This window comes from Gymnoscopelus braueri (genome assembly GCF_963280865.1).
Source record: "Gymnoscopelus braueri genome assembly, chromosome: 18".
Classification (NCBI taxonomy): Eukaryota; Metazoa; Chordata; class Actinopteri; order Myctophiformes; family Myctophidae; genus Gymnoscopelus; species Gymnoscopelus braueri.
Genome location: NC_137618.1, coordinates 36,297,558 through 36,319,914, shown reverse-complemented (window position 1 = coordinate 36,319,914; position 22,357 = coordinate 36,297,558). Strand labels below are relative to the sequence as shown.

At 40.4% G+C, this 22,357-nt stretch overlaps 2 protein-coding genes across 2 annotated transcripts in view; one reads left to right on the top strand and one right to left on the bottom strand.

Annotated features, from left to right (window-relative positions):
- Positions 1–1,715: 1,715 nt before the first annotated feature.
- LOC308073848 (retinol dehydrogenase 7-like) lies at positions 1,716–6,839 on the bottom strand. The gene is made up of 5 exons (XM_080413033.1): positions 6,561–6,839; positions 6,007–6,337; positions 3,350–3,608; positions 2,728–2,891; positions 1,716–2,046 (listed from the first exon to the last, which is right to left on the bottom strand). Exons 2-5 carry the CDS (start codon positions 6,290–6,292, stop codon positions 1,817–1,819), a joined length of 939 nt encoding a protein of 312 aa, XP_080269159.1. The 5' UTR covers positions 6,293–6,337; positions 6,561–6,839; the 3' UTR covers positions 1,716–1,816.
- An 8,409-nt stretch (positions 6,840–15,248) lies between these two features.
- stk39 (serine threonine kinase 39) overlaps positions 15,249–22,357 on the top strand; it is a 34,959-nt gene continuing 27,850 nt past the window's right edge. The window contains exons 1-6 of the mRNA XM_080413030.1: positions 15,249–15,587; positions 18,411–18,523; positions 18,873–18,981; positions 20,185–20,323; positions 20,720–20,775; positions 21,524–21,633. Coding sequence (XP_080269156.1) covers positions 15,392–15,587; positions 18,411–18,523; positions 18,873–18,981; positions 20,185–20,323; positions 20,720–20,775; positions 21,524–21,633 — 723 coding nt within the window. The 5' untranslated portion in view covers positions 15,249–15,391. The remainder of the gene's footprint in view (positions 15,588–18,410; positions 18,524–18,872; positions 18,982–20,184; positions 20,324–20,719; positions 20,776–21,523; positions 21,634–22,357) is intronic.

Below are 22,357 nucleotides of genomic sequence, written 5' to 3'. Positions count from 1 at the left end.
AGGCGGTATAGCGACCAGGATTACTACATGTTTTTGTGAGGGTATTAACTACCCTAGGAGACACGGGGAGAACATGCAAACTCCACACAGAGTAGGCCCTTTCGCCAACCCCACCTAGGGTATGGGCGCTGATGACGCGGAGGAGAAGACACGCCCCCAGCGCCCACAGCGTCCCCGGCGGGAATCGAACCCAGGACCTTCTAGCTGTGAGGCGACAGCGCTACCAACTGCGCCACCGTGCCTCCTTAGAGTCCAATTATTTCAAGAAAAAATACACAATAGTCACAAATGTTTCTCCTTGAGGACTCAAATGTTAAATCTTCTCATTCATTTAAACATGTTTTATTTAGGTGTTGTACGCACACACAGTCTTCCATATGCCCTATAAGAGATAGATACAAAAACAATGCAATGAAAGTTTTTTTTTTTAGGTTGAGTCACCTGTCTGTCTGTGCATGCTTCTCAAAACAGACCAGGAGGTGATGGTGGTATCTGGTATTGAGGACCATTTGCAGTCGGCCTTCCATGGACAGAGACAGGGCACACAGGGGGAAGACTGGTTGAAGAGTGGTTGAAGCGGAGGAACTGGAAGGTAGTTCAAGCTGACTGTCCTCTTGCAAAGACAGCATGTTCCCGCTAAACGAGCAGTTTTATCGTCACTTCCCATACATGGGAGCAAAATACCGTTCTCCACAACTCATGGCGTGCAACTCATAAAACAGACACATTAAAAGGAGGCGAGGGCATTAAAAACATTTGAAAAGAGAAAGCAGCAGTAAAATAAGGAAAAACAACATTGGTTAAAGAAAAGGCGCTAATGCATTCTAAGTGCCATATAAGTACAGTACTATTCAAAAGTGCAATTCATCTCACAATGTTGGTTTTGGGTAGCTCATACCCTTGTTGTTTGGCCCAGTTTCTTTCCAATATATGGCTGCTGAGCAAATCAGTTTTTTGGTTGAAAATGAATAATATCATTGGTAGGTGTATGATGCTTAGCACACATACAGTACATTGCACATACTCATTTCTACTTTATGTTCTCTGACTTTGTGGATATTTGAATCACTATAATCATAATTTAAGTCTGATGCCAGAGGAAGGTCTAAACGACTGTAACGTTGCCTCTACATTAACATAACTTCTCTTGAAAATGCAAGTGGCAGTGTGTGGGTATACCATTTATTGATCTCATCTACTGTTTGTCGCCTACGTACCTGCTTTTAAACTGATCTGGGCGTGCATAAGTTCTTTTTCACAAATAACTTTTAGTAACAAACACATTTTTTGAACAATAGTTGTACATGCTGCTCATGTGTTTTTTTTCCATGGAGCTGAATTTCTGTAGTTATGTTCATGAGAAAAAATATCCATATGACATGAGGTTGCAAATGTGTACCAGCATGTGAAACATTGTCATTTTCAAAAGATGGGCTACAAATTCTGTTTGCATTATGATTGTTTTGTATTATGAGAAACAAACACAGGAGAAATCTAAACAATCAATGATCATTGGAAACAAAATGTTTTTTTTTCTACTAAAGAAATGGATGCTGCCGAGACCTGAGAATGAATACATTTCTTGTTTTGTAATACAATCTTGATTTTTTTTATTATTATTGGTTCTATTGGTTCCATTACTGTATTAATGTCATCCACTGCTCCTAAGAGTTAGGATAATAATTCAGTATTATGCAAATGTACTTATACCCAACAACAACTCACATAGTACACATTCATCGTCATATACAGTACAACAGTGCTGATACAGTACAACAGTGTCATTCAGCTTATGCATTTGCAACACCTATTTGATTCACAGAGACTTTTGTTTGGATTTTGGTACAGGAAGCAGCACATTGACTACAAAGTCCGAAACAAATGTTGGGAGGTAAGAGAGAGGGATCCAGAACAACTTTGCGTCCCAGCCTGCTGCGTAGCGCGTGCGAGGGTGACGAGCCGTCAGGGCATGCTGCATACAATTGGTCACCTTGGAGATATCTGAACTGCACAGGATGCCCATGGAGAAGTCCTGAGCTTTCACATCTGAGATTCACAGTATATATAAAACAGAACAGGGACAAGGGACAGACATTCAGAGATTGTAAAGTGCAATAGTTATGTTTTTTTTTACCTGATACATTTTTATTTTATTTCCAGGGTATCAATGAATGAAGATGCTAATCAGTTTATTGCAAATTCCCAGTGGTGGAAAAAGTACTCACATGGCTTACTTAAGTAAAAGTATCAAAACTGCATTGTAGAAGTACTCTGTTACAAGTAAAAGTCCGGAATTCAAAATGTACTTGGGTAAAATTACAAAAGTATGATCAAAATGTACTTAAAGTACCAAAAGTAAAAGTACTCAAATGTTTGAAAATAGCAGATCTGCAAGCTCACAACGCGTCGCAATGCGACGCGTTGTGAGCTTGTAGATCGGCTATTTTCAAATAGCCTATGTACATAATAGGGCTGAAGTGGTTAATGTATGTTTTATAATATGATAATTTATATCTGCAAAGTAAATAGTAACTTAAGTTTTCAAATAATTGTAGTGGAGTAAAAGTACAATATTTGCCTCTGAGATGTAGTGGAGTAGAAGTAAAAGTATTGACAATTGGAAATACTCCAGTAAAGCAAAAAAATACCTCAAAACTGTACTTAAGCACAGTACTTGAGTAAATGTACTTAGTTACTTTACACCACTGCAAATTGACATCCACTCACATTCATCAAAGTAACTGGCTCCATAGGAGTCTTTGACTTCCTGAGGGAGGCGGTTCCAGAGTCTCTTCAGGTCTGCTTCAATGAGATCCACTCTGGTCACTGCCGTCTTGAAGAAGCCCGGCTCAATGATGCTCACTCTGATGCCAAAGTGTTGCATGTCCAACCTGAACAGAATGAACATGCTACAATGGCTAAAATATAATTTCTGTGCTATTATACCCTGTCTGCAGGAATGATATTGGCAGAAATAAACATATAATGAATTTGACTGTGTGGACAGTGGAGATATGATTGTATTTACGATCAGGCTTTATCAGCTGCTAGGGCCCCCCCAAGAAAATATCTGGGGAAAGTTATTAATATGACTTGTTTTTCATATAATCCCTTCCTTGATTGATCAATCAAGAGATTAATAACCCTGCCTGCTGGGGTTATTAGTTTGCTGATGAAGATTTTGAGTTTTGCACGAGTAGTCGTACTGTTCACATGATTGGCTGGGTTGATAGTGTAATGACAAACAGCTATCATATTACATTGAGATCTTTCAGCTACTACTAATCTGCTAATAACTAATAGGGCCCCAATCTAGAACAATGCAGGTATTATTGTCTTTGAGTGATACCTGAGGCTGTCAGAGAAGGCCTCCACCCCATATTTGGACAGGCAGTAGCCTCCACCAGTAAGGGCAAGCCTCCCCAGGATACTGGCCACATTTACCACCCTGCCTCGGGCCTTCTTCACCAGTGGGAGAAACTGTAGGGTCACGTCGACGACACCTAATAGATTAACATCCAAAACCTTTTTGAAGTCCTCTAACTGCATCCACTCTGATGGGCCAATGGGTACGGACCTCCCGGCATTATTCACCAATCCCCACAGTCCTGATGAAGACAAAGAAGAAACAACTGGCTAACAGAAAGTGTTTTCTCTTTTATGTATCCAAGATTCTTTTTTGGAAAGATGGTAGGAATGATCATTATAGGCTTATCCAAAGCCACTGCCAGTATCAATTTTTAATTTGAAAAGGTCAAAGGACAAGGTCACTATCAAGGTCATGGCCAACATCAATAATGGATGGGTGGATGGGTGCAATCGACATTCGATTGCACCCCCCCAACCCTGCGCTGTGATTGGCCACCAGTGTACCCCCCTAACCCTGCACCGTGATTGGCCAATCACAGTCTATTCAGGACTGTGATTGGCTAGTGAAACATGACACATGTGCATAGCCCTATAAATAGGACTATGCACTTTAAAAAAACACATTTATGGTTTTTTTATCCAAAAACACATGTATGGTTTTTTTTAAGTTAGGGGTGTACAATGGTTGGTCCACAATATTACTTTTCTTTAAGTGAACTTCCATCACTGTGATGACCACTGTGACCACACCGCCCACTTCACACTGGGTGTGATTTTTATGACACTTGGTGAGAATGATCAATTTTTGCTCACCCAAAGACATGATTAACTTTTAGGTTAAAAAGGTCAAAGGCATAATCAAGATCAAGTTTAAAATTACATAATAGGCCATATCTCAGGTGGAAGTGGCATATCTGGACAATGCATAATTTCCTTATGTTAATTTTTTTGGCATTTTCATGCTCTATTCAGTCACCGTACATAGAGAGACAGGAAATGTAGACAAGGAGTAGTGGAGTGGCAGATCGTCAGACCAGCCAGGAATCGGACCAGGGACTCGCTGCCAGTCCATGTGGTAGGCGCCCCAACCACTTATGGGTTGCCCTATTGTTCTTATTGTTTGAAGTAGTTAAATTGCATGATAGACTGATACTAAAATGTATCCCATACATAATGTATACTATCTAATCTTCATATTGTATAGCAAAAAACACCTATATTAATGAAGAATGATTCAATTCCTCTTTGAAACTTAGTGAAATATTATTATGTTTTGGGGATATAATCAGTAATTATTTGTTATAGTTTTTAATTCCCAAGTTCGTATTCTGATCATACCCAGATGTACCTGCCTATAATATTAGTCCTACTGACCATTCCCTCATCCAAAATTTAGCAAACAATCGGAAATGATCTCACAGAGCACCTCAGTCTGAAACTTGGTGGTATATTTAATTCGGTGCACTCAGTCAGAGCATTACCAAAACTGCCTTTTACATTTCAGTAATATGGCCAAAATACGACCAATGTCATTGATGCTAGATGCAAGCTCTCGTTCATGCCTTTGTTTTACCTTGACTCGACTACGGTAATGATTAACATTATATATGAAGAGCCTTCAACATTACATTACATTACAGTCATTTAGCAGACGCTTTTATCCAAAGCGACTTACAATAAGTGCATTCTTTTCAATTCATGCTATAGCAGATTTTAAAGCGCTTCTGTTAACCCAAAACTCCAACAGTTAGTTAGCACCATCCATACGGGACATTCCTCTTTCCTTATAACCTGTCTCGGCCACTCAGCACTAGAGCAATACAGCAGTTAGACTTGCTACCTAAACTGCATGTTTACCACCTGCTGCTGATAGGAAAATTGAAAAGTCTTCTTGCACCTAATATGAGCACCTTGCTGTATTTCATCACTGTCTCCCCTGTCTGTGAGAGGGAATTATCTGAGTGTGTATGTATCTATGTGAGTGTTTTTTTAATGATCAGTGGTTTTCAACATGGGGTCTGCGACCCCCAGGGATCGTTGAGGGAGTAATCCTCCACACTGTAAAAAGGTTCTTAGATTCGGATCCCAGAGATAAATCTTTTATCAAACAGAGGCCCATGGCGTAATGCATATCAAAATGTGTTTCCTTGAGAATGACTGATCTAGACCATGTGTAGCCCTATGTCCCAGGCTACAGCGTGCTCCTACTGCTGACCCTGCAGACACTCTCAGCTGTGACGATGCGACCTCAGCTGATCTTTGTCAGTCAGCACCATATACGGCAAATGCCCTGTGGACTATCGACCCAACTGATGGGCCTGGAGTTCCCCTTACACTGTCTGCTGTGTTTGCGTGTCCTCAACTGATCTGCATCAGACAAAACTAGATTCTATGGTAAATGTCTTGTGAACCTTGTGTTATCGATACACAGTACTGCGAGTGCATAATTCTTTTAAGAGTTTTGCATTTGTACACTATATTGCCGACTCGGCACCCATTGGAGATTTCCCGTGCCTGATTGTGGGTTGAAGGACAGGGTTTGTTTCCTTTGTTAAAATATGTCTTAGAGACTGGGCTTAACTCTGACTGGTACGCTATCTAATCCATGTCTAGCTCCTGTTGTCCACAGCGCCTCACCTCGCTGTCCGACCTCTGCTTCCACAAACTCCACCGCCTTCCTGATACTTGTACTGTCGGCAACATTTAACAGAAGAGTCTTGAGTCTGGAAGACGCCGCAGATGCTAAATCTGAAGCACCCTTTTCTGTGAGACATGCAGCTATCACATTAAATCCCTTCCCATCCAGTTGTCTGGCCAGCAGATTTCCAAAGCCACTGTCACAGCCTGTAATGAACACATGCTTCTCATTGAAGGCATCAACCTTGAAGGAATCTCTAATGTACCAGACAATGACAATGACCATGGCCAAGACTATAAAACAGGTTGAGGCCAGGTGTGACAGGATTTCCTGCAAGACAAAAGTCACGCAATGTTTTAGGCTACAGGTCACTTTCCTGTGACTTATCTGAAAATCTGAATGGAGATAATAAAATTGCCATAAAGTTTAAATAATAATAAAAAAGTAATAAAATAAATCAAACATTATGGCATAAGTGACCCACAGAATTAAATGTCAGAAAATGTGTAATTAATATGATTAATATTTTTAAGTTATCAAAAATAGAAATTACCTCAAAGAAACCAACATTAGGGGTAGACACCTGAGGATGGAAACTTGTGATGAGTTTCTGTATATAAACAAACACTTATAAAAGCCTCATGTACAAGAACACAGATGCTAGACATAATTGTACTTGCAGGGAATGCAATGTCTTCATCCATTTAACGCAATTAACGTTTAAATCACACAGAATGTTTAAAGATTGATCATGCTATATATGCCTCACTAAATATCTATAGAAATGATCTAAGAGACACTTTATAATCCATGTCCATCCATCTTACATTTACAGAATGTGCACAGCTAAGAGATTTTAACATTAATGACATATGTACTGTATGCAGCTATAGACCAGTGACCATAACTCTGAGAGTGTAGAAATGTGTACACTCTCAGGGTTACAGACCTTTAATGGTCCATTTGGAACCCTGACGGTCCCTGGACCCCAGTTTGAGAATCACTGAGCTAGATACAGAAACACTTTTCCTGTAACCAAAACATAAACATTTAAAAACAAATCCCACACTTAAGAGGTGTTCTCACATTGACCTATAGTCCATATACTGTAGAGATCTTGTTAAAACTGAAGAAAAATAATCCTCTCATATCATAATATATGAAGATGAAGATAGAATAACATGAAATCATTCAAGTGAAATACTCTTAATACTTGCTTTCATTATCATACTCTGCAGGAACATAAACCACATCAAATGAGATTTATGAGACAGAGAAAGAGACTGAACATTGTCTTTAACATTACGTTTTCCAATATTGATTATAAAGTGAACCTACCATAGCGACACTGCTTGAATCGTGCATATGTCCTTATGAATACATAAATAATGATCAGATCGTTGACAAGAGCTTTGTGTGATCCAACTGAGGTGCCGTGTAGGGATTGCAAAATTGACTAGTGTCAAAAGTCCACCGTGACTACCAACGGCACAGGTCCTTGCATCATAAACATCATTAACTGCATAACTAGTTGTGATAACTAACTCTCTTAGATAAAGGTCTCTGTGATTATGTCTTTCTCTGTTCAGCTAATGCACCTGGAGGTCTACTGTTACTGTGCACCATTGACAGATTCATACACTAATAGACAATATAAATATGGCAAAGCTACAGCTGACAAAAGGGGCATTAACTCCTGTGATGAAAATAAACTTGTGACATGATGACAATGATGATTTTAAGCTCACCTAGATAATCCCACCCTTTCTCAAAATGTCTTCGCATTCATTAGGAAAAGTTGCAGCCAGCAGGTTTTTAGCTATGACGTTTTAATGACATTTAACTCTTAGTTGTTTGATAAAATACTTTATGAATACATTCCACTCCCTTGTTATGTTACTGTATCCTGGACTAGAGGTAAGCTGTCTCTGTCAAATTCCAGAGTGCATTTCTACCAAACATTCACATCACTAATGAATCTACGTTAGTTCTTTACTGTGAGCTTCCTAAGAGTGTGGATAAAAACAAAATAATATAAAATCAAAATAACTCAGAATAAAGTAATAATTAAAAACAACAAGATATGTATCATAGCCCTATATAATGGCTGAATGAGTGTTATATTGCTTCTCTTTTCTATGGAAGTAAAGTTCCTTCAGGTTCCTTCACAAATCTTTTCAAGAAGAGTAATCAAGGAGCTGATATCGCCACCTAATGGATACTTTTTTAAATGTAAACTCTGGCTCCATTTCAGATAGCCACCAGGTTCTTCCTTGTACTCGCCACCACCACCACCACCACCACCACCACCTCCACACCATCCTGTTTAGCACCAACGACAGAGCCTGCCTTCTTCACAAACTTGTTCAGTCAGTTTCTGTCCCTTATGTTGATGTAACCCCCCGGCAGGCAACTGTAGAGAAGAGGACACAGGCCACAACAGATTGATAGAACATATTATGCAGTATCCTGTTGCACAGTGGTTCTCAACCAGCGGTCCGGGGACCACCAGTGGTCCTTTAGGGGGTTCCAGGGGGTCCCCAGCCAAATTAATAGTTAGGAACCAAATTGACCCTTATGTGTCTGTAACTCTGAGAGTGTACAAATGGAACCAAATGGACCCTATACAGGTCCATTTGGTTCCATTTGTACACTCTCAGAGTTAAATGAACACTAATGCTGATGATACAGTGTAGATTGGGAAGAAATCAAAATGGTCCCTGGCATATCTTTTCAAATTGGGGTCCGTGGGCTAATATGTGTCAATTTGGGGGTCCTTGACGCAAAAAAGGTTGAAAACCACTGCTGTTGCACATGCCAGGACCTGAGCCTCCTCAGGAAGAACAGTTTGCTCTGGCCCTTCCGATAGAGGGCCTCAGCGTTATTGGTCCAGTTCAGCTTATTGTTCAGGTGTACGTACGCCCAGGATGGAACTTGTATTTGATTTGATATGATTTTGGTACTTGGTATTTGATACAAGTAAACACAATATAACTTAAACCCAGGATATACACATAAAAGTGTAATAAAACACTTATTTCCAATGTGGTCCTGCAACACAAAATAAAAAGAAATAGTCCAATAAAATTGCATTGCACCAATAAATGATATAGCAATTAGTGTCCATGTACTCCACTGACTCCCTATGGATGGTGCTGGAGGTCTCTTTTTGATCCGTTCCCTTGTCTTGCTTGTGTTGAGACGAAAGTGGATGAGAGCCGGCCCAGCCAAGAGGCAGAGTAGGCAATTGCCTAGGCCCTAGGCAATTGCCTACTCTGCCTCTTGGCTTGGTGGGCGCCCCCCCAGCCTTATGGCGCCCTAGGCCCTAGGGCGCCATAAGGCTGGGGGGGCGCCCACCAAGCTAAGATTATTTTATTTTTATTTTTCTTTAATAATAGAAAAATATACATATTTGGGCCTGATTCACTAAGTTGTTCGTAAATAGTGCCTAAATAAAGTGACTAAAGGGGTGCGTATTTTCGATCAGCACAAACGGACGTGCGTGCCAACCGGTGTGTAAATCTCTGATATGTGTGTATCGCCGGTCTTCCTCATTTTTGTCTGACAGTCAGAAGCGCGTTCACGTGGAGGATCATTTGCATTGCTCCATGTCCCATTTAAGACCATAAAAGGCAACCGAAAACTGACGGAATACATCACCACTCTTCAAAAGGGACAGATCTACAAGCTGACAAAGCGGCGCGACGCACCGCATGACAAATTGCAGATCAGCGCAAGCGAGTCCCTCACGCGATTAAACGTTTATAAAGTAAATAGCCGACTCTCAAGTGTAATGAAGAGAATAAGAAGTTTGTTTACAGTTTAACCTCACGACCAAAGGCTAATAAAACTTGGAATGGATATCATATTGTTACGTCCCTGTCTAGGGGAAAAAGAGATGCAACATAAAGTGGGAGTGAAACCCGTTTTTATTTAGAACTTAGGTAGGGTAAGTGATATTTTTTGGTACTTTTTTTTTGGGTTAAAAAGGTTAAAGTACTATATTCTGATTGTAATCATTGCTACAGACAGAGCGTTTGTTCGGTCACGGGTCTCTCCAGCTCTTTAATAAACAGATATTTAATAAATACATTTTCAGGTAGGTGACAACATTTAAGCCAATCAGGAGAACTGAAAGCACTTTAACAAAGGGCTGGAGAGACATAGAGACTCCTTTTACTGAACTAACACTCTATAGCAATGAGTACTATCAGAACATAGAGCTATTTAACACTTATTTTAACAAAAGTAAATCACTTACCCTACCGTTAATATATATTTACATGAACTTAAATAGACTTTAACGCGTGTGTGCGGGCAGGGTTGATGGCCTCCATAAGATGAATCTGCGGGCGGAACACACACGCGTTGCATGATAAACTATATGTAAAAACGTCAGAGGCTTGACATGTTTGACATTTCAAATCCGTTTCAATATGCAAATAACTCGACCTGTATTGTTAGAAGGATGCATTCCAGATAATTTAAGGAGTGCTGCATACATCCCTAGGTATGTGCAGAAACCGGTTTATAATTTCATGGTACAGCAAAGTAGACTACATGACGCAAACATGCGTGCAAAATGCACATGCAACGGCCACGTGAATGGCAACGACGTGCCGTACAGCACGTTAAGTTACATTTCTTTGATAAGACTTTCAGAGGTCCTCTCTCTCTCTCGGCGGCGTGATCCGGATCCCCAGCCTGTCCAGGCACGTCCCCACGTACACGTCCTCCATGCTGAAGCGAGGGACACTCAGAGAGGCTTCGTAGATCTCCGTCGCCAAGTCTCCGGAGAACACGTAACCCGTCCCGGAGCAGTATTCGGGGTACGTCTCGCTCGGGTACTCCTCTTTGGATACGTACTGCTTGCTGTCTTTGTCCCGGTACGGCCTCTCTCCCCGCCAGACGTAACCCGTGAAGAGCTTCTTCCTGGGCTTCACTTCGGGTCTGAGCAGCTCGCGGACGAGGTACTCGGTGTTGACGAAAACGTCGCCGTCGGTCTTCATGACGTAGCTGGCCCGCGGGCAATGCCTGGCCACCCAGTTCAGGCCCATCAGGGTCTTCAGGGTCAGGTTGCGATAGGTATCCATAAAGTCCTGCTGGAGGATATCGCCGTGCCTCAGACTCTCAGACTCCAAGGTCCTCCTCTGCAGGCGTCGTCCCCGCGGCTCGCCTTCCTCCTCCTCCTCCTCCTCCTCCTCCTTCTTCGCCCCCAGCAGAAGTAGCCGCACGACCCGCGGACCCCCCGGAGCCCCCGGGCTCCCCTCGTGGCCCCACGTGCGCCGTATGGCGTCGCGGCGCTCCACCTGATGGGCCTCCACGGTTATGAGCAGCACCAGGAACGGCGGCGCCTCGCCCTCTGGGCATCTGTTGGCCTGGTTAATGATGTAGGGGAACGGCCCGGCAGGCATTGTGCCCTCCAGGATGATAGGTGAGGATTCCCACGAGCGAGAGGAGCACGGCGCCGGCGATGATGATGTGCGCATGCCGGTGTTTTCCTCTCCAGCGCACGTTGTTGAAATGTTCAGTTAAACGGGACCTGAGTTATGGATGTAGGGGAAAGCTTCTCTAATAGGATGCAGCTGCAGACTCTGTAGATGTAAGCTCGGGAATCGCTTATAGGTCTTTATAAAGAAAGACTCTCTCTTGACGAGGGTGTGTTGTCGTCATGACGCAGGGCTGCCAACATTGGACTGTCAAACATTTCAAATCCGTTTCAATATGCAAATAACTCGACTGTTATGTATGTATTATGTAACTGTATTGGTAGAAGGTTGCATTCCAGATAATTTAAGTGCTGCATTCATCCCTATAGGTATGTGCAGAAACCGGTTTATTAGTTTCATGGTACAAGTAGAACATGACAAGAACATACGTGCACGGCCACGACTTTCAGAGGTATTTTCTCTCTCTCTCTCTCTCTTTCTCTCCATGCCAGGAGATAATAAAACACCTTTCTATCTACTCAGATAACGCCCAATACAAATTCATTAATATATAATAGTTTTGTTTTGAATGTTCTAGCCTTGACGACCATGCAGTCTTATGCAAACGTTAAAATGTAAATTAGATAGCATTTTATTTAGACAGATGCCAGGTCATTGTTGACCTGGCATCCTAAGTGCCAAATTCCTCAGGGCCAGCACTGTCCACCATGGCATGTGTTCATACATGTTGTCATTCGTAGCACAGCTGATAACAACAGTGTGGTCGGTGTGGAAATGCCACATTTTAGACTTGAAGCGGAAGTTGTATGAATAAAGGGTGAACAAGAAGGGTGACAATACGGAACTTAGTTAGTTAACTAACTAACTAAGTTATGGATGAGTATGAGACACAATGTGCAAATACAATATTCAGCACAAATATAAAAAGAAACATACAAGCATACAAAAACATACAATAAAAAATTATGAAATTTACCTTGCAACTGTATATAAATTCTGTTAATTCAGTATCTCTGTCAGGCAAGGAAAGCCAAATCCATCGGCCACTGTGTGTCACACCAAAAATGTACAATGCATGGTTTGACATGTTTGGCCACAGTCAGAGTTCATATTTGGAAACCATTTAGTTTTTAGCCTATAATATATTATGGTACTCATCTGCAGTGTCCATTGTATGCCAGTAGATGGCAGCATTTCAGTAAATAGCAGCGGTGTCTTCATTTTGAAGCTTCCAAAGACCAAGACAGGGGGGGATAGTGAAGTGACAATTTCAGGACTTTTAAGACCTTTTTAATACCTAAGAAAAAAGACCATCAAAAGTAATCAACAAACTATATCCTATTATAAAACATTGGCCAAATTGTCAAATAATAAGAAAGAGGCAATTAAAAAAAGAAAACAGATCTACAAGCTTGCATATTATATATGATATATATAGACCGCCGAAGTCTGACGTCATTTACACATCCTTTGTTTGTCTACCTGGTTTGCAGTTTTCCACCCCCGTTCTGAATCCCATAGACGTATTGAATATCGCGTCAAATAAGAACTGTGTTCCAAAAATAAACACATGACCCCGGCGGGTTGACTCTTATGGATGTGAAGCATCAACTGACGGTGAGAAAACGCTAATGTTACTTCCGCCGAATTAGTTACATTTTCGCCAGAAACAGACTGTATCAAATATAAGTGACTGACTATCATAAACGATACAGAACCTCCTCCCTGACAATAACGCCGACACGCGGTGTTTATTTTTGGACCACAATTCTTATATGAGACGATTCTAAGATGACCCAATGTTATTCTCCATAGAGAAATTACTTCCGCAAACCTGGGGATGAACGAGTGACGTCAGGACTTCGGTGCTCTATATATATTATATATCAATATTTAAGTCAAACAAAATGGGGGGGGGGGGGTCCCCAGTTCAAATTATGATTATTTGGGGGGGTCAAGGCCTGAAAAGTATGAGAACCACTGACCTACAGTAGCCTTTTTACTGTCGCAACAAAACAAAACAAAAAAATGCCTATGATATACATATTTTATTAGTTTAAACCTCACTATAAATTCACTCAGACATTTAAAAAAAATGACATACTAGGCTACCTAAGTAAAGAAATACCGTGATTTTCATTGGAGAAAAAAAATAGTGTGACATAAGAAAAAGCCTATATACCTACTGTATATTGCAAGGAGTGAACTGGTTGCCAGCCTTTTGTCAATTTTGAGTGGTTAAAGAAGATTCATTCAGGCACATAGAAAAGATAATACAAATTGATATAAGGTTAAGAGTTTTTCCCCCCCTTATATTCACTGCAACATAAAACAAAGCTGAGAATCACATTAAGGGCAGATTGTAAATGGATTATTCCAGTCCAGAAGAAGGTCTAATTAACTAGGCTACTGCCTAATTGAAGGTTATAAAACATGAACTCTTTTTTTAAAAGCCTAACAGGAAGTGATTTATATAGTCATGTTGTTGGCCTTTTAGATTTCAATCTAAAAGTCGAACTCCTATATTAACTACACCATGGTGTAAAGTGATAAGTACATTACTCAAGTACTGTACTTAAGTACAATTTTGAGGCATTTTTACTTTACTTGAGTATTTCCAATTTTCAATACTTCTACTCCACTACATCTCAGAGGCAACTATTGTACTTTTACTCCACAAAAATTATTTGAAGACTTTAGTTACTAGTTACTTTGTAGATTTTGATTATTAGCCTATTACAAAACATAGATTACCCACTTCAGCCAGCATTTTGGTCATTTGAAAATAGTCGATCTACAAGCTCACATGTCGTGATGCAATGCATTGTGAGCTTGTAGATCTGCTATTTTCAAAATATTTTTTTTACACATTTTTACAATTTTAAAACTTGTGAAATGGGACATTCTGCATAATGGGTAGGCCTACTTTTATTTTTGTAGGCTACTTTAAGTATATTTTGAAACCAATACTTTTGTACTTTTACTAAAGTAAATTTTGAATTCCGGACTTTTACTTGTAATAGAGTATTCCTACATTGCAGTATTGATACTTTTACTTGAGTGAAAAATGTGAGTACTTCTTCCACCACTAGTTGCAGTCTCGTGCGGTCCGTTATTTTCCGGGTGTTTCGATACAGGCGGTATGTTGGTTGAACGCTCTTCTCTTCTGCAGCACTAAGCAGCAGGCAGGCAGTGTTGCCAGATTTTGTGAGAGAAATAAGCAGTGGTGGGAAAAGTACTCACATTTTGTACTTAAGTAAAGGTATCAATACTGCAATGTAGAAATACTCTGTTACAAGTAAAAGCCGGGAATTAAAAATGTACCTGAGAAAAAGTACAAAGGTATTGGTAATTTTTTTTTGTAAAAACAATACTTAAAAGTACCAAAAGTAGAAAGTAGGCCTACTCATTATGCAGAATGTCCCATTTCACAAGTTTTCAAATGTATTAACATGTATAAAAATATTTTGAAAATAGCAGATCTACAAGCTCACAACGCATTGCATTGCGATGCATTGTGAGCTTGTAGATCGGCTATTTTCAAATGGCCGGCCGAAAGGTTGGGGCTGAAGTGGTTAATGTATGTTTTGCAATTATAATATCATCTACAAAGTAACTAACTAGTAACTAGTTTTCAAATAAGTGTAGTGGGGTAAAGGTACAATATTTACCTCTGAGATGTAGTGGAGTGTAGAAGTAATAAAAGTATAGAAAATTGGAAATATTGAGTAAATGCACTCAGTGACTTTACACCACTGCTTACAATAAGCGGACGTGGCAACACTGCAGGCAGGCAGCAGCTGACATCGGCAGGCAGCAGCGTCACGTCAGGCGGAGAGAAGAAGAAAAGCACATTTTTTACAGGCTGTGATCGAGGTCTCTAAACCAGCTCAGCATCATCATCACCACCACCATCATCTTCATCATCATCATCATGGCGGAGCAGCAGCAAGGCGAACCTCCGGCTCCTGGTCCTCCTGGTCCTGGTGTCCAACACCACCAACACCACCACCACCATCTTCTCCAGCAACACCACAATCCGCAACAACCAGTGCCGACGATCGCCACCACCACCACCACGGCGATCTGGCCAATTACCAGAGATTCGTACGAGCTGCAGGAAGTCATAGGTTAGTAAGTAGTGAGAGAGAAAGTCTGGGTGGATTTAATGATGAATAATGATGATCTGTTGCCATTATAGTAGCCCCGGCGTCATTATCAGACGCTACGGGGCCTACCGGCATAGGTTAATGAGAGAGAGGGAGAAGTCTGGGTGGATTTATTGATGAATAATGATGATCTGTGTTGTCATTTTAATAATAGCCCGGCGTCATGATCAGACGCTACGGGGCCTACCGGCTTTTCCCCCCCCTATGCAACGGACAGAACAGCGTTTCTGGCGATGCTTTGCTATGCGGATGTTAGGTTATACTGATGATGATGATGATGGCACGTTTATACGTTTACTGTTCTAGGGAAAACCAGTGGTGGAAGAAGTACTCAGATATTTTACTTAAGTAAAAGTAATGCCGCAATATAAAAAAAATACATTGGTTACAAGTAAAAGGCCCGCGTTCAAAATGTTACTTGAGTAAAAGTACAAAAGTTTTGGCTTCAAAATATACTTTTAAGTACCAAAAGTAAAAGTACTGAAATGTTTGAAAATAGCAGATCTCAAGTTCGTGAGTAGATCGGCTAGCGGTAAAACAGGGCTATAAAGGGGTTAATGTATGTTTTATAATGTAATGATTTATATCTGCAAAGTAACAAGTAACTTAAGTTTTCATATAATTGTAATCAAGTGAAAGTACAACATTTGCCTCCGAGATGTAGTGGAGTTGAAGTAAAAGTACTCAAAACTGGAAATAGCCTACTAAAAAAAAAGCCTCAAAATTGTACTCAAGTACAGTACTTGAGTAAATGTACTTTCCACCACTGAAAACTAATATCTGTGTTTCCTCCGACATAGTATCACGTGTTGACATAATTGTCACTCACCGCACCACCATCAGTGCGGAAATGTCACATTCCTTGTAAAAAAAAAAGGAACGTTTAAAAACGCACTGAAAGTACGGTTTTAAACGTTCCTTTTTTTTCTGGCACGTGTCCAGTTCATGTAAAGCGTATCATTTATGCTCCGTAGTACGACGGTGTGTCACTTGCCAGAAGGACTGATCTGTACAAGCTAACAATGCGTCGCGTTACTATGAGTTGTTGCCTTGTAGATCTTCTTCTTTTTTTTGGCAAGCCAAATTCCCGTGTGACAGGCTATAAATTGAAGATTAAGCGATTCTTTAAATCACGGACGCAGAGATTAACATTCATGCTGACAGAGAGCAGAAACTAGTACACCCAGAGAGAATGGCAGCAATGATAATGTTGTCACTGTAATAACAACTTAATTAAGCTTATGGGCATTTTAATAACTTGATAGTCAATTAGGCTAACACATGACCACTACTTCATTATAGCATATAGCCTACTGGTTATGGCTACTGTAATTTGACCCATTTTGCCCCCCATCTGCATGGTTGACTATAATTTGGAAGTCCTGTGTAGTTTTAAAGGTCACATATTTAGTTCACTTAACTGCCCAGTGATCTCTGCTGTGATACAGTCTCTCATAATACATTTGCATAGCTTACTATCAATTAGCTAATAAGCTAATATATTGCATGATACTTTATGTGTGTGTGTGTGTGTGTGTGTGTTGCACACACACACACACACACACACACACACACACACACACACACGCATATTTGGCCACGATCAATATGTGTGGATGCGCTTAAAGCTACAGCTTTATCAGTGCTGATAAGGAACAACACATACTGTCACTAATTAGTGAGTACCCTCAGCTCTGTGCAATACAGGAGTCAATTCTCCTCTGTTCTCTACTTCTCCTTATCTGTCACCAGCAGTTGGTAAGCTATGCGCACTGTGTCACAGCCCCTAATGAGAACTTCACTGCCACTTGAGTGTGACCTGGTTTTGAAATAACCACCTTGAAATAACCCAACAAGCCAAACCCGTCAAACAACAAAGCAAGCAAAGAAAAATGACTACCGTACTTCGTTGACTCTCAAACTTTGTCTCAAAAACATTTTAACCCCCGGTTTGTTATGCATTAGGACCATGGACCATCATACCTCTGAGAGTGTATAAATAGAATAGTTCCATTTTGTACACTCTCGGAGTTACCAATCATTTAGCTGGGGACCCCCTGGCTACGCACCCTCCACCCCCTCCCCCCCACGGACCCCTGGGGGGACCGCGCCTTGAGAACCACTGCTGTACTTAATAACACTGTGTTGCTGTGTTTGTCTAGTAGGACATTCTTATGAAAGGCATTGGTGAATATTAAAAAAAGAAAAAAGGAAAAAGGAAGGACAAAAAGATTAAGAAAGGCCACAGAAATACATGAAATTCTGCTGACAGATTTGGAACAGTGAACGAATGCCACGACAATATAATACCCCCGGAAACCACTTGTAGACTGCTGACTGCAATGCTTGGACTTGTGTGTGTAACAGGGGTCTTCAACGTAATTCAGGCCAAGGACCCCCTAGCTGAGAGAGAGATGAAGCAGGGACCCACACTACATATTGTATAAAATTGTGTTTCTGATTAAACTTTTCTTTTTTTACTTTGTCTGCTCACCTATACACCTATACGTCTTTGCCAAAAATAGCCAATCTACAAGCTCACAACGCCTCTCATTGCGAGGCATTGTGAGCTTGTAGATCTGCTATTTTTGGCTAAAGTTTTCCTCAGAAAAGGCACGCTAGGGTTCAAGTGGTTAAAGTAAAAAAAAAAAAATCCAAATCACACAAAGATTTGGCGGCCCCCCTGTAGTAACTCTGAGCACCCCCTAGGGGTCCCGGACCCCTTGTTGAAGACCCCCGGTCGGTGTATAATGTGCCTCTCTTCTGTTGTGACTGTGATTGCAGGCAGTGGGGCCACAGCTGTGGTTCAGGCCGCCCTATGCACCCCGAGACAGGAGCGTGTAGCCATAAAGAGAATCAACCTGGAAAAATGCCAGACCAGCATGGATGAGCTATTGGTTAGTACAACAATAAATAAGGGCTATTTTTTCAGCCTGTGTCCACAGAGCGTTTCTGTCCCTCCCTAACGCTCCCCCTGGTAGAGCTGTTTTTCTTTTGATGTGCTTTGTTATTTTTACTATTCTGTGCGACGAGTGCAACGAAATTGCATATTTTACGTCCGCATTGTCCTCCAGGGTTCATTTTAATATAGATTGTTTGGCAATGTACAATATGTGTGCACGATTCTGTCCCTTTGCTTGCTTTGCCCTCGTGACAAAAAAAAAGAAAGAACCTACTGTATTGATATGACATACCTTTTTCTAATATTATCTCTTTGTCTCTCCCTCTCTCTATCTCTCATGATAGAAAGAAATTCAAGCGATGAGCCAGTGCAGCCACCCAAATGTCGTCCACTACTTCACCTCATTCGTTGTGAAGGATGAACTCTGGTTAGTCATGAAGCTTCTAAGTGGTGGTAAGCTTCAGCTGCCAAGATACAGTATACATGCAGTAAATACCTGTCCATGCCCCGACTGTTAGAGTGCATGAAGTACAGTTAATATGGTGATCCTACAATCTAGATGCCTCTGTTTTTCATGCTCTTTTTTTATGAAAGCAGAGTTTGTGCTATGACCTTTAACCCATTAAGACCTGGAACGCGTCTGTGTCTCTTTTTGATTTGAGCTATAAAGCATTATTTTACACTTTGGCTATTAAAAAATAGCAGATCTACAAGCTCATAGCGCGGCACAGTATGAGCTTGTAGATCTGCTATTTTTGAAAAATCGTTAAAATGTGTGCAAATCTTTTAATATATATTGTTTTAAAGCGAACATTTTTTACTCGAATCTTTGCCTCTGGGGGTCCCTGGAACAATATATTTTGAGATGGGGGTCGGCAGCTAAATACATATAATTTTGGGGGTCCTTGACATGAAAAATTAGAGAACCACTGATATAGAAACATAGTTTTTTTTTCAGAATACTGTTGGGATTAAGAAGACATTTGTAGAATCGGCTTCAGCTCTTAATGGGTTTACAGTTTTGGTCGTGTGATCTGGTAGATCGTTGACATATCACTTTGTTCAAGATCAAGGAATGTAACAGGCTTAGAGGCACTCTAGGCATGAAATAAGGTGTACATTTTTAATGTTAGCTGAACATTTTATTTATTTTGTTGTTACCCCAATTCATGACAGGAATATTCAATAGTTCAGCCCAGCTAGATTGCCAGCTATCTCAAGTAACTTCTTGTCATGATCTGCTGTGTCCTTGCAAAGGTTAACGCTGTAAGGTTATCCAATTTCTTGCCAGAGGATCGATAACATTCACGTTATCTCATTTTATCTTGCCTTAAATTATTTATTGTTGTTTAAAATCAATAGATGCTAACACGATTAAACATTTGAAATGTAATTTCTGAAGGACAACCCCGTTTTTTAAAAAGTATGATGGGGCCCTGCAACAGAACCCTGAAATTAATCTGTTAGTGATCATGTCTGTTCTCTTGAAAAACAGCTGCAGTGTTAAAGAACTACCTTATGTGTACTATTGCTTAACGAACAGAAAGCTATTGTAATACATTAAAATGATTTGCATAACAATGCACATAACCATTGATGTTGAACAATTAATGAATCACCAGGAGTAAACATTGCATTTCTTTCATTCTTTTTTAGGATCTATGCTGGATATAATAAAGCACACTAGCAAAGACGAGCACAAAAATGGGGTGTTAGATGAGCCCATTATTGCCACCATATTAAAAGAAGTCTTAGCGGCCCTAGACTACCTGCATAGAAATGGACAAATCCACAGGTAACTTACAGTAAAATGTTGTTTTAATGAGTTGAGTAACATTTTGAAAGTGTTCAATAACGTACGTACGATTGCGTTTATTGACCACCATTACAGCTGCTGTATTGTGTTAAATTCCTGGACTTCAAGGTCATAGAGAGCCAGGCCTACACAGTAAAATGCTGAGTTGATTTACAATAGCACAGATCATGTAAAATGGACCCTTATGGGTCCACGTTTACACTTTTGGAGATGCTTTAACATTCTGCATTTTACTGTGTAAATCGGCCTTTATCCCTTGGGCAGTTGTCCATGATGGCAATGGATTGAGAAAGTCATTTACACTCATGTATTGATCAATGGTGCTCTACATACTGACTGTGTGTGACTGTATTTTCTGTGGTTGGTTGACCTTAGGGATGTAAAGGCCGGAAACATTCTACTGGGTGAAGATGGATCTGTTCAGATAGCAGGTGGGTTGTGATGTAGAAATAGACTGTACACAGAATCACAGATTTATGGAACTGTACAAATGCTACTTTATTTGTTATTGCTATTCTTATTTAATTTGTATTTTTATCCAAACTTTGAAGGAAGCTTACAAGAATTTCAATGCCTGCAATATTGCTACAGCTGTATTGTACTTTCATGGGGCAAGAAACACCCTCAACTTGAATACAAAAGGGGACAAAAATGCAAATCAGTTCATAGATCCTTTAGGAGTAGTCCCATTTGTAGGGACATGCCCATTGTCCAGTCAGAAATGCAAATGGTAACATGATGCAGCTACATACATGTCAGTCTATGTACAGTACTCTTCTAGTAATTTTGTACCGGGTGCATGACATGGTCTAGAAAAGTTATTTTACAGTCAGAGGGGTAACCTCTGGACATTTTCCTCTCACAGAAATGTCCTTCACGTACTTATTAAATTGGCACATTGCGACCGGTGCCAATTTAATAAAAGTACCTGAAGGACATTTTTTTGAGAGCCGTAATCCCTCTGGCAGTTTATTAGTTGCCTGCTGTACAATATGCTGTGTTATTTACTAAATTGTTATGAAACAGCAGAGGTCATAGAGTCAACTGCACATATAACAAATACACTATTTATGCATTGTTTTTGGAATCTGTAATGAATCTAAATGCTATTGCACATTTATTCAAAAGTGACCATACAACAACACATACAATAAAAATAGTCTTTTTTTAATTCCTAAGATTTTGGAGTAAGTGCTTTTCTAGCCACGGGAGGAGACATGACCAGAAACAAAGTGAGAAAGACTTTTGTAGGAACACCGTGCTGGATGGCGCCAGAGGTCATGGAGCAGGTGAGTCTAAAGCCTGAGTGGCGTCACAGCATGATGCATTCAGGGTTGCCAGATCTGCTTATTATAATTTCCCCGCAAGATTTTATTTGAAAATAGCCGTGAGCTTGTAGATCTGCTATTTTCAAATAGCTGATGTACATGTTAAAGTACTCATGTGGCCCATAGTCGCTTCTTTTGGGCTGTTTTTCCTAGACCTGGTTGCTTGTTTCTCTCACAGAATCTGGCAACACTGGATGCATTGCAATGCGTACATATGCTACTTTCGGTGCGGGACACCCCAACACAGCTAACTATAAATCTGGCATAACATGTTCATACACAGGTAGATACAGACCCATATCTCAGATTATAATTACATTTATATATTACCTTTCTCGCACAGCCCGCAAAGTGCTTTACATGAGTAAAATATGCACAACAATATGCACAAATTAAAAAAAAAAGAAATACAAATACAAATGATAGGTGGTGTCAGATCTCATTTCTTAGCGTACATCCATGCATGCGTGTATGCACTCACTCACGCATGAATGAGAGTGAGGCCGTTTGTATACAATCTATTTGAGCACTTGTGTTTCGGTGAGTGTTTTTGATTCAAGCTAATACAAATCCATAACTTGCTGATTTGATGGATGAGATTACATAGCATCCATTAACACAACTATACCAAGCCCCCCGGGCTGGGAAGTGAGTGTAGTTTATTTCACAAATTGTTGTGTGTGTG

Coding starts and splice junctions, on each gene's coding strand:
- LOC308073848 (XM_080413033.1), bottom strand. CDS start 6,292: ATGGTCATTGTCATTGTCTGGTACATTAGAGATTCCTTCAAGGTTGAT. Junction 2,892..3,349: donor GCCTTCTCTGACAGCCTCAG/GTATCACTCAAA, acceptor CATTCTGTTCAG/GTTGGACATGCAACACTTTG. Junction 2,047..2,727: donor AGCCAGTTACTTTGATGAAT/GTGAGTGGATGT, acceptor TGTGAATCTCAG/ATGTGAAAGCTCAGGACTTC.